A 14722-nucleotide genomic window follows, 5' to 3' on the forward strand; every position below is an offset into this window, starting at 1 on the left:
TTATGATAGAATGTTAAAGGATGATAACTTTCAAAGATTTATGGAAAAGAAAATACATCTACAATCTTCAGCACATTCAGTATTGGATGAAATAATGTTAAAGGCCAATATTGTTCAACTTTTTATAGACTACGGATTTAATGTTAATACAACTTTTAATAAAGTCAGTTTACTGCCGTGGGCTGAATATTTGGCGTTTCACGACGCTGGAGTCGTTCGTAAAAAACGCCGTCATAATTTTTCTACTATGATAAAACCAATTTTGAGAAACAGATGTTTCGGTAAATATGATGCTTCTTTTGATCCGTTACCTATTGTACATCAGGCGATGGAAAGTGGCAATTGTTATTATTGGTCATATGACGCACTTGAACTTGCATGGATGTGTAGACAGTACAACATTGTCAAATATCTTTTACTGCGTAGATGTGATGCTCACATATAGTTCATGACATGGCTTTCGGACGAAATCATTAAGCGGTATTTCTATACCTGTTGATCAGATCCAACGCACGTATAAGGATGAAAACAATACCATCGTTATCTGTTGGTATATTTGGTGATTATGAGTCATGACAGTGTCAAGACTTGTTCAGATTCCCAGCCATTCAAGATTTTAAATGAAGGAATTTATCTTGAAATGAACGAAGAGGCAGAGGACCTCATACGAAGCCACTTATCTCAATGGCAAAATATATCGAAAAGAGTGTTTGCAAAGTTTTTTGAATGGATTGGGCTACCACAGTCACTTAAGGATATTTGTAGACGTCTGTTAAGGTCAACTAATTGAGGGGCAAAATATTTACATTTTCTGAAGTCTGTTAAACGTATCGCTCCAGCATCTATTTACAGCTACTTGTCAATGCAAGATGTTCTACAAATTTTTCTGTCAGTTCTTGAACAAAATGAAATCGAAGACAATACAAAGAATGTGGAGAAATATATGTGTATGTGTCAACCCGATCACTGTGAACTTCATTGGCATATTAATAATGATTATCTTAGTATGTACGTTGATATATGAAAATATAAATTGAACAAACAAACCAGATAAAAGTCTTGGTATTTATTTTGGTTATAATGATGAAAAATGCCAAATATTGTATATAGAAAAGGTCTTAGGTGAAATAGCAAAGTGCGTTGACAGATAATCAAAAATAAATTTAAAACTGCTTGGAAAAATATCAATTGTAAAAGCTCCACTGCTACCAAATATATCCTCTGTGGATAATAATAGTATCATTATAACTACATGTAGAGACAAGTTAAAAAGCATAATAATATGATAAATAGATTCATTTGGAGTGGGAAAAAAAGATGAGATAAAGAGGCCAACAGAAGCTAATAATTTCTCTGACGGAGGGTTACAAATGATTGACGTGGAGACGTAAATAAAGGCTTTACATATATAAATGGATTAGAAATACTATAATCAGGAAATGTTTACTGGTCTGCTTTGCAACATCTATACAATAAAGAGCTGCGCTGCGTGATACGCCCGTCGCTTTTTCAATGAATAAAGTTCCATAACTCCTCAATGTCACGTCATAAATCTATAAAAAAAATTAAAGGAAATTATTTTGATAGATATAAACCAGTCACCAAAGTTTCATTTTCAGCATTTTTTAGTTATTGCCTGAAAACTAGAGAATCCCCCCTTTTTTATGAATAAAATCCCATAACTCGGAAACGTAAAATCTAAAATTTAAAAAAATAGAAAGGGAGCTTCGTCAACAATTCACCAAAGTTTCATGAAATTGGTTAAAGCGTTTTTGAGTTATTGTCCTACATGATGACAACAGACAGACGGACAGACGAACAACGGTATACCATAACACGTCCCGTAAACGGGAGTACAAAAATGAGTTAGGCAAAACATGCTTATCTCTAAGATGAATACAAACAAAACAAAATTACTTGATAAAAAAGATATGGAATAATACACCAACTTTTTTTTATAAAAAATTGATAAAATCATGGTTAATTGTGAATATTTCTAAAACTAATTAAATATGTAACTTTTTATATATCAGAAAACATACAGTCTGGGGCAATATATTCATAAAAGTTAAAGGAAAAACTTCGGTTTTTTTTTTATAAATGGATTGAATGTGATATTTTATATATAAACGACATAATTGACAGCAGAACACATATATATATCAGAGAGAAGTTACTACTTCAAATTAAGAAAAATGATTAACTGGATAGCTGAATTCTCTACATGTATACTTTAAAAAATCCATACCAAAACACACTGGACTGAAAAGCTTAAACATGAGAAATCAGTCAAAACTAATGTTAATATCAACCGAATGAACATAAAGCTTGGAGATACTGATATCATTTCCTTTAATAATAAAGACATATATATATATATATATATATATAAGTATTTAGTAATAAAAAAAAAAACAGAAAAACTTAATGTTTTTTTTTTTAATCGGAAAGGGTGCTAAATACAGACAACCTAAAATTAGTTTAAAATCTCTCTCAGATTCACTTTCTAGTATCTAAAAGATAATAAGTTCAAAATGTTCAGATGGAAATTAATGCATTTAATTTTGCCAAATAAGGAGCTGTTGTTCAAATGGAAAATTTCAGAAAACAACCTCTGTACATGTAATGAATTAGATAACTACAATCATTATGTAATCACCTATTCACATCATTAGACCTGTTGGGATTCATTGAAACGAGTACTTAAAAACTTGACAGTAATGAACATATAATAAGCTTTCATTCTCTGGTAATAGAATGCTGCTAGATTTATGATGATGCCTTATTTTGCACTGAATCACTTGTTTAATGTTCTTATCTGATGTTCAGTAGTTGTCGTTTGATGATGTGGTTCATAAGTGTTTCTCGTTTCTCGTTTTTTATATAGATTAGACCGTTGGTTTTCCCGTTTGAATGGTTTTACACTAGTAATTTTTGGGGCCCTGTATAGCTTGCTGTTCGGTGTGAGCCAAGGCTCCGTGTTGAAGACCGTACTTTGACCTATAATGGTTTACTTTTATAAATTTTGACTTGGATGGAGAGTTGTCTCTTTGGCACTCATACCGCATCTTCTTATATCTATTATCAGTTTATAAAGCACATTATGTATCAAATAGCAAGGTCAAGCAAATAGACACAGTGAAAATATTGAAATATAGTAGAATTATATATTAAGACAAATATAGTGATAATCAGTATGTTAGCAAAGGTGCTTCATCATTTGAAGAAAAATTGATATTCTTTTATTCAACCGATCGTCTGAAAAGCTGAAGAATGTATATGTCTGGCTTTGTTATCATATGTACATTTTTAATATAATTATGTTGCTAATGTGTAAGTCCATATGTATCGAAATGTATTGTTGATATGTCATGTATGTATGCATTGGTATTTATATGTGTGCATATATGAATGAGAACCTAGGGCAACCAGTCCCTTACCTAAAACAATTTTGTGTCGATAAAAAAAAGGGGATTTACTTCATCAAATAAGTGCAAACTGTTTGATTCATCTTTTACTTCATTTTATTTTGACACTTTTCCTTTAGATTAACAATTCATATTCATGAGTTGAAGTTCAAATGATAATTTTAAGTTCTTTTAAGTGCCAAGGCAGAAGTACCTTAAAAGAATTTATTTTTAGAACATTTTATTTCTGTTATTTAAGGAAGACTTCCTTTTTATATTGTATCGAAAGTGTGTGGTATATGCGTAAGCGCTTTTAACTATGACATACCTTAGATATATTTAATATTGTCATTCTACTTAGGTAAAGTATCACTGCTCAAATATGCTGCCTGTTTTGAGATTTGTTAAGAGGTCTTTCTAGATAGAAAATATGGACACAATATGAAAAAATACTATTCTGTGTATACGTGAATGAGACAGTAATCCAACAATACAAAAACAAACACGTCTTGAGAGCACCACGAGAGAAAAATCTATACAATTTGTCAAGCTTTAATTCGTTCCAAATCTGAAACAACTATGATAATATATTAAACAGAAAATGTCAAAGATCTGTTATGGAAATCAAAATCAAAATCTCCAAACCAATTAAAAAATAACAATGTCATATCATGATCAATACTAAATATTTATAATCTTAAAGTAAAAACGATTTCCAAAAATATTTTATTTGAAATAACAAAGATAAATTTAAAGAATATATTAATTCTTTATAAAGGAAATCAATAGTGGAGTAAATATAAATAAATATGTAAAACTCATAATAATTTTACAAAATAGAACCAACCAAAAAAACTTCTTGAGATAGAACTGTCGGAATAAGTTCTAGGATAAAACTGTCAGAATCATTTTAGGGTAAGACGGTCCAAAACTATTTTAAGATAGAACTGACAAAAACTATGCTAGGCTAGAACATTTCAAACTGTTCTTGTGTACACTTATTTATCGTGACTATGTATGAAAGTTGTCAGAAGAACTGTTCTAGAGACTGCTCAAGAACAGTTCTCCAGAGAATTGCTGGCAGATGAATTTGAGAAAGGTTAGAAATGATCCAGTACTGAAACAGTGTTTCGTAAATGAGGATTAATTGTTTAACGTGTCGACAGCTTTTATTTCACGTATTCCTGTGCTGAAATTCATCCTTATCAAAGACACAAATATTTCCTATATATTGTAAAATCTGTCTTTCTGTTGTCTCACGCTAATCCGTGCCGAATAATTCCCTCTTAAATGTTAAGATACCATTCAAGGCTCACAAATTTTACTCCTTAACCATTCGTTTGCACAGTCCCTTTTGCCAAAACAGGCCCACCTTCATATAACAGCAAAGCAGGCCATACTACAAATTCCACGGTTATTCCAGATCTGTTATATTTATTAAATTTCGTAGAGTCAATCTTATTTCTTTCAAAGTTCTTGTATTCGATAACCATCGGTGGATCAGCAATGCATATGCACCAGCAAAGTTCTAAACATTTCTTAACAAAAAATATTTCATTTTCTGTAGCTTCCTTGTTTGATGATAGATAGTCGTCAACACATTTCTGAAAATAGATAAAGTAAAGAAGAGAAATTTGACCGAAATAGCGATACACCTCAAGCTACTAGTCTTTTGTTTTCTATGTTATATCATCTGTACTGTTGTTTGTCTGTTTGTCTTTTTGTTTTTGGCCATGGCGTTGTCAGTTTGTTTTCGATTTGTGAGTTTGACTGTCCCTCTGGTATCTTTCGTCCCTCTACTAAAGTGAACATAGAGACACTTGGAGATAAGATTATGGTACCATGTCAAAATACAAGTGAAACTGAGAGATAGCTATTAATGAAATTTATGTTCCGAATGGAGACCCATTTCACAAATGCCATCAATAAAATATGCAATTAACGAACAGTTCTATTGACCTGCAAAATGGAGAAAATGGACAAACTGTATATGCAAAGTATTCAATAAAATTAAAACACATTTCCTAAATAAATGGGAAAATATGACGATATGATAAGTAAAAGGACACTGTGAAGAGAGAAAAAGGTGAACTAAGGACAAAATTAAGTAACATTTACCATACTTCTACTCTAACAAAAATTTACTAAAACAAACTTGAAGTCTAAATGCACACTTCTTCAATAGCAAAATGTGGCTCAATTGGACAAAATTAACAAGTTGTTCTCTGACAAGAGATATGATTTCAAATAATTAAACGCAGAAATCTGCTAGCATTGACTTATAAGAAAGTGCTTTTACTGGGATAAATCGTCAAATGGAACAAAAGGATCAACAGATTCTTAGTTCAAAATTACATTACAGTAAAGACGATAGTGGTGGTAAATTTAAAGATGTTGTGAGAAAAAACAAACAATATTCATCCTGATCATGTTACAATAATTGTATCCTCAAATACAAGTACCATGAAGCCGGAAAAGCTATTATTTAACTATAAATTGAATAAAATTCAAATATTTACCCTATACGAAACTGAAAAGGGGATTAGAAATTACCATTTGGTACCAAATATTCTGGTTCCCCATACTCTAACAAATGAACTAAATCTAGCAATGTGTGTAGATAAAATGGGTGAAGACAATAAATGAATTTTATCCCAATACAAAAATCATTTTATCACTTCCAATCCAAGAAGAGATTTGCAGAAATACAATAACAAAGGCCAATTTATCACTCTGCTATGATCATAGATAGGTTCAGGTTATGTAAATCAATAACTTAATGTGACAATGGTAACATGGCCTACAAGGGTTAAGCAATTCCGCGTTTTATCGATGTACATAATGGGTTTCAGTTAGCCAGTAATGGAACTTCTATGCTTGCGTCATACATCATATTTCCATTGACATAGCTTTAGGCTAATAAAGACGCAGCACGCGAAAGCAATACAACTCAAAGCAGTGGAGGCGGACGTGGTCAAGGACCATTCAGTTAATTTGACTTTTATAATTCAGCAAATAAAGAACAACTTTATTTGTTGTTTCTTATTTCTTTTCAATTTCAAATTTATTGTTTTTTTATTATAACTTCAACTACTCTTGTTAATTTTTACACTTCAGGTGTTGTATAATATACTTATACTATCACTTAGGAATATTACTTGAATACAGTAGAATTGTTATATATATCTTGAAGTAAAAAATAACTTTGAAATTACTACAGAGCAAGACATATAAGTATACTTCTTTGATCATATTAAGTTAGAAATTAGAATAATTAAGTATCATCATAATATCGACTAAGGCTAAAACAAAATACTTTTATCAAATAGAGGAAGCCTAGGTTTGCTCTATATTCACATATAACATGTATAACCAATTTTCAAATACAAATTCAAAATATGCCACTAGAAGAGATGAGAAGTAGGTAAAATATATGCAGCTGGAATGTGGATGGTATACTATCAGAGAATCATTATAAGACTTATGATGAGAATTCATCTCTTAATTTGATAATATCGATATCGTTCTGTTGAAATAGACTTATATTGGATGTAAACATAATATAAAATTTGAAAATTTGCACTTCTATAAATTTTGTATAGAACAAAAATGACAGATACTTTGATGGATCATGTATCCTTATCTGGAAAAGCATAAAAACAAGTATAAAATTCCTAAATAACGGTACGTCTGAGTACCGATGGGTGCAGTTGTGAAAATATTTTTTGAAGTTCGAAAGAGACATATACTTGTGCTAAGTAAAGAATATACGATCTAGTGTTAAGTTAAGAATATACGATCTTAGGTCATTTCAGTTTCTAAAGTTTTAATAAAAATACTATATTTATATTAAATTGTGTTAGTTTTTGGTAGGGTTCATGTTGCTCAGTCTTTAGTTTTCTATGTTGTATTTTATGTACTGTTGTTTGTATGTCGGTCTTTTCGTTTTTTGCCATAGCGTTGTCAGTTTATTTTTGACTTGTGATTTTGAATGTCCCTTTGATATCTTTCGCCTCTCTTTTATAAAATTTACGATATTAACTTCTTAATAAAAGTCATTTCAGTTTTTGAAGTTGGAATGAAAATAATAACAATTGTGTTAGATTAACATACTTTTACTGCTTTCTCCATCAACCGTTCATTATTCTGACTTTGACTTCTGAAGGTTTCAATGAAAAGTTTAATTGAGTCGTCTACTTCAGATACTGTCATGTTGCATTTTGCATAGATATTTTGATTCTGGAAAAAAGAAACATTGATCTTTTTTCACTGTCTGGCAAAATAAGTTTTGCTTAATGTTTTTTTTTCTGTGAAGAGTTTTGTGGACTGTGGAGTGTTTTTCTTTGGTCATGATCTTATTAGTTTTTTTTATTGCCTTATCGCCTAGGATTTTCCTCCCACGTGTTGTTTTTTGTGTGGAGTTTTGACTTTTCAACTCTTTACACTACACTTCCACACAATCTTACCAAACAAAAATTTTCCTATTTAATTAAATGGTCGTTTGGTAAATCTGAATGCAAATATATTTGCTGCAACTAATTTAAAGCCTACTTCTCTAATGAGAAGAGTAAATATTCTAGATATACTTACTGGAGGTGTGATGAGATGAGTGAAGCTGTCAATTTTCTCCTGGATAATATTTATGTACGTTTTGGCAACAAAGTTTATCGACATGTTGTAGGTATTCCTATGGCCACTAATTGCGCCCCTTTAATAGCAGACTTGTTTTTGTACTGTTATGGATCATAATTTATGACCAAACTCGGAAATTTAGAAATGATCCTGGTAAACTTATCGATCCTCTAAATAAACCTATTCTAAAAGGTTACCAATTCAACACTGCAATTAGATCTTTGAATATTGTTTTTATTGGTATTAATACTGATTTTGTTATTAGTAAATTAAAAACAAACTAAATATTATTGTTATATACATATTCACTTTCATGGATCTACAATCTGTCGATACCAGTATCTTGGCATTGCACAAGGTCATGTTTTTCTCTGACTGTTTATGACGTCTTTACACTAAACCCATTGGATGTTGGATGTGTACGGATTGATAATTTAGTCTTAGATGCATGATTTTTTTATGAGTTCTTATTGGCTTTGAACTAGCTGTCAGTAACTGTGAGTATTCTTAGATCTGTACTTAGTGTCTTTTTTGTTGTTGGGATGTACAAGTACCCGACCACGTCCACTCTGTGTTTTTGTTAGATGTATTTCTATTTGTATCCATCTGATGAGTTAAGCCTTTTTCAGCTGATTTAGTTCGTTATTATGTTGTACTGTTACACTACTGTCCCAGGTTAAGGGCGGGGGCTCCCGCTTACATGTTTAACCCCGCCACATTCTGTATGTATGTGCCTGTCCCAATTCAGGAGTCTGTAATTCAGTAAGTGTCGTTTGTTGCTATGTTACATATTTGTTTTTCGTTCATTTTTTGTACATTAATTATGCCGTTAGTTTTTCTCGTTTGAACTGTTTTACATTTGTCATTTCGGGGCCTTTTATAGTTCGTTATTATTTTTGTACTGTTACACTACTGTCCCTAGTTAAGGGCGGGGGTTCCGCTAACATGTTTAACCCCGCCACATTCTGTATGTATGTGCCTGTCCCAATTCAGGAGTCTGTAATTCAGTAAGTGTCGTTTGTTGCTGTGTTACATATTTGTTTTTCGTTCATTTTTTGTACATTATATAGGCCGTTGGTTTTCTCGTTTGAATTGTTTTACATTTGTCATACCGGGGCCTTTTATAGCTGACTATTCGGTATGGGCTTTGCTCATTGTTGAAGGCCTTATGGTGACCTATAGTTGTTAATTTCTGTGTCATTTGGTCTCTTGTGAAGAGTTGTCTCATTGGCAATCAAACCACATCTTCTTTTTTATATCCGACATGATTTTAGCCTTCATTTCCAATAGTCTGTACATTAAATATATAGTGTTTCAGTTCCTTCTGTATGAAAAAGTAAAATAACAAAAATACCGAAACCCAAGGAAAATCCAAAACGGGAAGTCACTCATCAAATGACAAAATCAAAAGCTCAAACGCACCAAACGAATGAAAAACAACTTTTCACTTGTACGACAGTCGCATAAAATTCAATTATATTGACAACAATGTGTGAAAAAAACCCCAGACATACGTGTAATGTCACAAATAGGGGTACAGCAGTTAACATTGTGTTATCATTTTAATCACTATAAAAACAAACAAAAATATGAACAGAGAAAACCAAAATGGCATATAGACAAAGCATATAAGCAAAAATGAAAGACAAGAATACAAAAAATGACCATGGCACAATAACACAATGGCGGGATGTATAAGTACCGAGCCACGCCAAAAGGATAATAATTTACAAAGACAAATAAAAGAACACTATAACACCTAATTTAAAAGATGACAAAATACGCCAGTATCTTAAATATACTTCAAGACCATCATGTATTATTTGTGAAGTTTTTTTTAAATGTTGCTGAAAATAAACATGCTCAATGTATTTATTTTGGCAGTAATATAAGATATATTTGTACAAGCTAAAGAAAATAACCGCTCTCAGACATTTGCTCTCCTGTCTCCGTACTTGTACATATACGTCTAGATGTTTTCGTTGTTATACGTTATATGGACTATCATTTGCCCACTGTATATTCTATATATGATTGTGGTTTTGCTGTTTACATGATAAAATTAGTGAACTGTTTAAGTTCAAAATGAAAACTTATGATCAGGCCGCTTCGATTTCAATCAAAAGACTTTTTTTAAAAATGTATTATATAACTATCAAATTGCACCTCTGTACTGTTCAAGAGTAATTAGTCTGTTATACATCAATATTTGATATTTTTGAATGTTGTCTTACATTTTTGCTTGAGGCCTTCAATTCAGAAAGATCCGCAAAAATGACATAAATGACTCATTTTGAAATCTTCTTGTTTTGTAACTAGTTGAACAAAGGTGTTTGGTACGTCTTTTGTAAAGGCCGTTTTCATAATTTCAATTGTCAAACACTATACTTGAATTGGCAATTATTGCTCAGTTGTGTAAAGCAATACATGTTTAAGACGTCACAATGACAACGTGCATCTGCGTAAAAAGAAACCAACGTATATATATGCTTGTATTTCAGAATAACCAATAGCTAGAAAGAAATGTGGTATTTTTTCACGTGGATGGTTTCTTTATTTCATAATCATAAAATGCTAGATAACTATATAATCGTGAAAACATTTTAATTTAATATGATTACTTAAGATGTAATTTTTGCTTTCGTCTTGCAAATTTAATTGAAGAGCAACATCCCGAAGCAACTGCTCAATTCGTTTGGCTTGATTTTGAGATAACTTGCTGGAAGTTGTGTAACACCACTTAATATGAAAAATGAAATTCATTGATTGAAAGAGCTATTTTTTACATCTATTGAATGACAAAACAGTGAATAAAAGCAAGAGCTAATTTCTAAATTTAATCATTACTACTCATTACTACATCATGAGATTTAAAAGATGTACGTAAACGAGTATTTTGGTATTTGATTGATTTAAGTGATATATTCTGTTTAATTACAAGTTTATGAAATAATATCAAAAAATAAGATCACCATATCAAAGGTTAAAGTATCACATATTGTACTTACAGAGTTCAATTCACCGTTTCAGAATGTAATGCATTCTAGGTATCATTCTCATAAATGTATACAAAATCGTTGTGATTGGTTAAAAAGGTACTGAATAATGAAAATTCAACCAATTGTTTTATCTCTTAAGTATTTGACATATGATCCTTATAGAATTACGAACGTCATTTTTTAAAGTTTGTACACGTATATGCAATAAACTATCGATTCGGTAGATACCTGTTGTCGACAATTCTGTCTTTTCAGTATGCCTTAATATAAAAAAAGAATAAGGAGATGTGGCATGATGGCCAATAAGACTAATGTAAATAGCTATAGATCATGTTAATAATGGGTTTAATAAATATCTTACCGGTATAGTAGTTACACACAAAGTATACTGTATATGGTGCTTTTTTCTACGTATGTTTAACTTTTTACTACTTACATCCACTATTTTCAATAAGATCTTTTCTGGGACAACAGTCGTATTTGTCTTACATTTTGCATTTATTTCTTCAAAAGCGTCTGTCCATTCATCGGTATAAAGCGAACTCCATCTTTCTCCAAGTTTCGTAGGCCTGTTTGGGTCCCCAAGATCTGTTATGAATGGGTTACCTTTTGATAGTTTCTCTCCTGTTATTTTACTTAACCTAAATAAGCAATTCTAAATGAATATGCACTTAACGGTGCTGACAAAATTTTATTTGTGGAGGAAGAGTAGTGAAAAGATTGTAAAGCAATCACAGAACGGAAACTAGTTATAGTACAGTTTATACGGACACAGCATTAAACTTGTAATTAAAAAAGTAAATATTTAAAGTAAAGACATATCACTGAATCAACTTAAAGCGGTAGACAATAAGGGATTATCATATGGTAAAGATTTAAAAGCGCGATCGGATCTAGTATGTCAATGGCATAATGGACCACACATCTTTGTGTTTTAAAAAAAATACTTTTTAATGAAAAATTGTGTATGGGTACATGTATTTCTTTATTTTCATAATATAATTAACAATGGCTATATTGTTTAATCTTGCATACACTTCTTACCTTGAGAGAGCAGCTTCCTTGTCCCTTTCTAATATTTCATTTTCTTGATTCAGTCGCTCATTTTCTGAAAACAACTGGCTGTTTTCTTATCTATTTTGTCCAGCAATTCCTTTTTAAGTTCTAATTCAGTAGTTAACGAACTGATATCAGTACCCGTGGGGAATAGTTTTGGAGTTTTGTTATGAGAGTGACCTCTACTTTTTTCGCCATTTCGGCTATGTATACTTCATCGAGTGAATGTTATTCTTAAAAAAAAAATTTCCTTCAAATCAGAACATAAATATATTTAGAAAAAAAGTTATTTACAGAAGTGATTAATTAAACAAAGATATATTGATTAAAAAGAAAATCGAAGTTTGAATTCAGAAATTTGTTTAATTGTAATTAAAAGTTTTACACTAATTTAGGCGAAATCAACTGAAATTAATTTTTTCAAAGTGTTTGTTTTGAGGTAAGTCAATATCACAAAATATGTACACATTCTGCTTACAGTTTTTATGACTTTAAACAATGCCTTACCTGGTAAATGTTTGACGATTCACGGAAGCTTAATGTAAAAACCTCGGAAGTAATCTTACCAGGAATTCATTAATGTTATCTGATACGTCATTATTTATTTTTACCTTTAGTATGTGTACTTTATGTACCCTTACAATCAACTTGTGCATGAAACACCTCTTATAATAGACAAAACATCAAAACAGAAACCCTTTTTTTAATTATAAATCTTAAATTATTACACACTTCTGACAATATAATGTCAATTTTCTCAGAATATTTGAAAGTAAATGATGTAAAAGAACCGAAACAATTGAAAAGCTATATGAACAAAAAAACACCTAAAAATTATAGTCAAATCCATCTAAGGTCAACTTAGCCTGAGGGAATTGAAACCTTAGTTTCTAACGTGAAATATAATTTGTCACAAACTTATTGTTAAGAGTTTATATGACAATAAATATTTGAATTTATTTGAATTGATATAAATATGCCGAAATACATCTGATTTTTTTTAAAAGTCGCGATCGTCTGTTTCAATATTAACACGTTATGTCAGATATCCATCGCTATTAATTTATTTTGCCCCGTTTCTATTTTCAGTATTGCTCTTATTATTCTCAACTACTAGTATCTAATTTCCTAGACTTTGATAGCTATCAGCGATTCATTTGGGAATGAACATTAAGGAGTCGAGTAGTTTTCATTGTTTTATTTTCAATTTATTGTACTAATAAATAACATAACTTATGATTCCTCGGCTTTCATTTTGTGTTTGGTTTGAGCGTCCTCGATTAAGGTTATTCTAGAAATAGGCCCAATCGCCCTCAATCTATAAAGTGTTATTTTTATTTTCTAAGTCGATACCGCTGCCAGTAGCAGATAGTCTCATAAGTAGGTAGTGCTTCGGTGCTCAAATGATTTGTAACGTACGTTTCTAAAATTATACATTTAGAAATTGATAAAAAAAATAATGGATCCGCCTTCCTAAAAATGTTGCCCTTAGATCCATTTTGCTATTAGTATTCCATTACGTCACTTTTGGTCATAAGGCTCCTTACGTTTTCACGAACTGATACTGATCTAAAACGTTTGGGTTTAAGTGTTTCTGATGACGATGAATCAAGAAAAGCGTTATTTTCCTTGTCTAGTACAGTGTCGTGATCGCCTTTGGTGGACTACTAGTTCCTATGGCTATCATTAGCTCAACAGTTAGTAATTATCTATGATTTGTGACATATTTTTCTGAAATTCCATGTTTAGAAATTGAGATTTACTGAGCAGCTATAGTTTCAACTTCATAAGTTTAATTTATCTGGTATACAAGTGGGAGGTTCAGCTAGCTATAGAACTATGTTTAACCCACAATTTTATCCGGAAAATGCCTCTTTAAAGTCAGGAATATCAAAGTTGTTTTGCCTTCGTTCCATTGCCGCGCGCGCGCGCCGCGGCGTTGGTTAATTTGTCGAACGTTTGATTTTGTCAGGTTTTATGGATTTTTACTTTTTTTTAAATATTCCTTGGAGTTCAGTTTTTTGTTTAATAATACTTTTTTAGTCGCTGATGCATTTGACTATTCAGTATGTATAAAAAAAGATGATGTAGTATGATTGCCAATGAGACAACTCTTCACAAGAGCCCAAATGACACAGAAATGAACAAACATATCCAGACAGCTCTCTCACAAGCAAAAAACCCTAACTGTAAATATATAAGGGCATACAGGGTGTCTTTTTTATATAATAGAGCTGCTGAATATTTCTAAAACAATGAACTAAAATACGTAATGGGTCACATCTTTCATTTACAGAGATCTTCGCTATATATTTTTGGTTGCATTTCTATCATCTTTCCAATGCCAATTTATCAAAAAAAGTATAAATAAATATAGGCTCACCTGGCATCAGTTTCGCATTTTGACCTTATTCACTTTTAGATATGTTGTAAAAACAAATAACAAATTCTGAATACACACTCAAGTAACGATCAAAAACGTTTGATATTTGATTCATAAAGATCAGGACAATATGAATTGCGTTGACCATTCAATTTGAAAATCCTGATAATGTAAAAACAATTGCTGATTTTTAGGATTTTCCAATATGTTTTTTTTTTTTTATTTTTGGTTATCACGCCGTTACG

At 31.2% G+C, this 14722-nt stretch overlaps 1 protein-coding gene across 1 annotated transcript in view; it reads right to left on the reverse strand.

Moving 5' to 3' along the window:
• Positions 1-14484, reverse strand: part of LOC127715861 (uncharacterized) — a 77213-nt gene extending 62729 nt beyond the window's left edge. Inside the window, exons 1-4 of the mRNA XM_052221987.1 lie at positions 14478-14484; positions 12083-12167; positions 11475-11679; positions 7521-7646 (exon numbers count right to left, since the gene is read on the reverse strand). Coding sequence (XP_052077947.1) covers positions 7521-7646; positions 11475-11679; positions 12083-12167; positions 14478-14484 — 423 coding nt within the window. The remainder of the gene's footprint in view (positions 1-7520; positions 7647-11474; positions 11680-12082; positions 12168-14477) is intronic.
• Between the last annotated feature and the right edge of the window lie 238 nt (positions 14485-14722).

The sequence above is a fragment of the Mytilus californianus genome, unplaced genomic scaffold (genome assembly GCF_021869535.1).
Source record: "Mytilus californianus isolate M0D057914Y unplaced genomic scaffold, xbMytCali1.0.p SCAF_9, whole genome shotgun sequence".
Taxonomy (NCBI): Eukaryota; Metazoa; Mollusca; class Bivalvia; order Mytilida; family Mytilidae; genus Mytilus; species Mytilus californianus.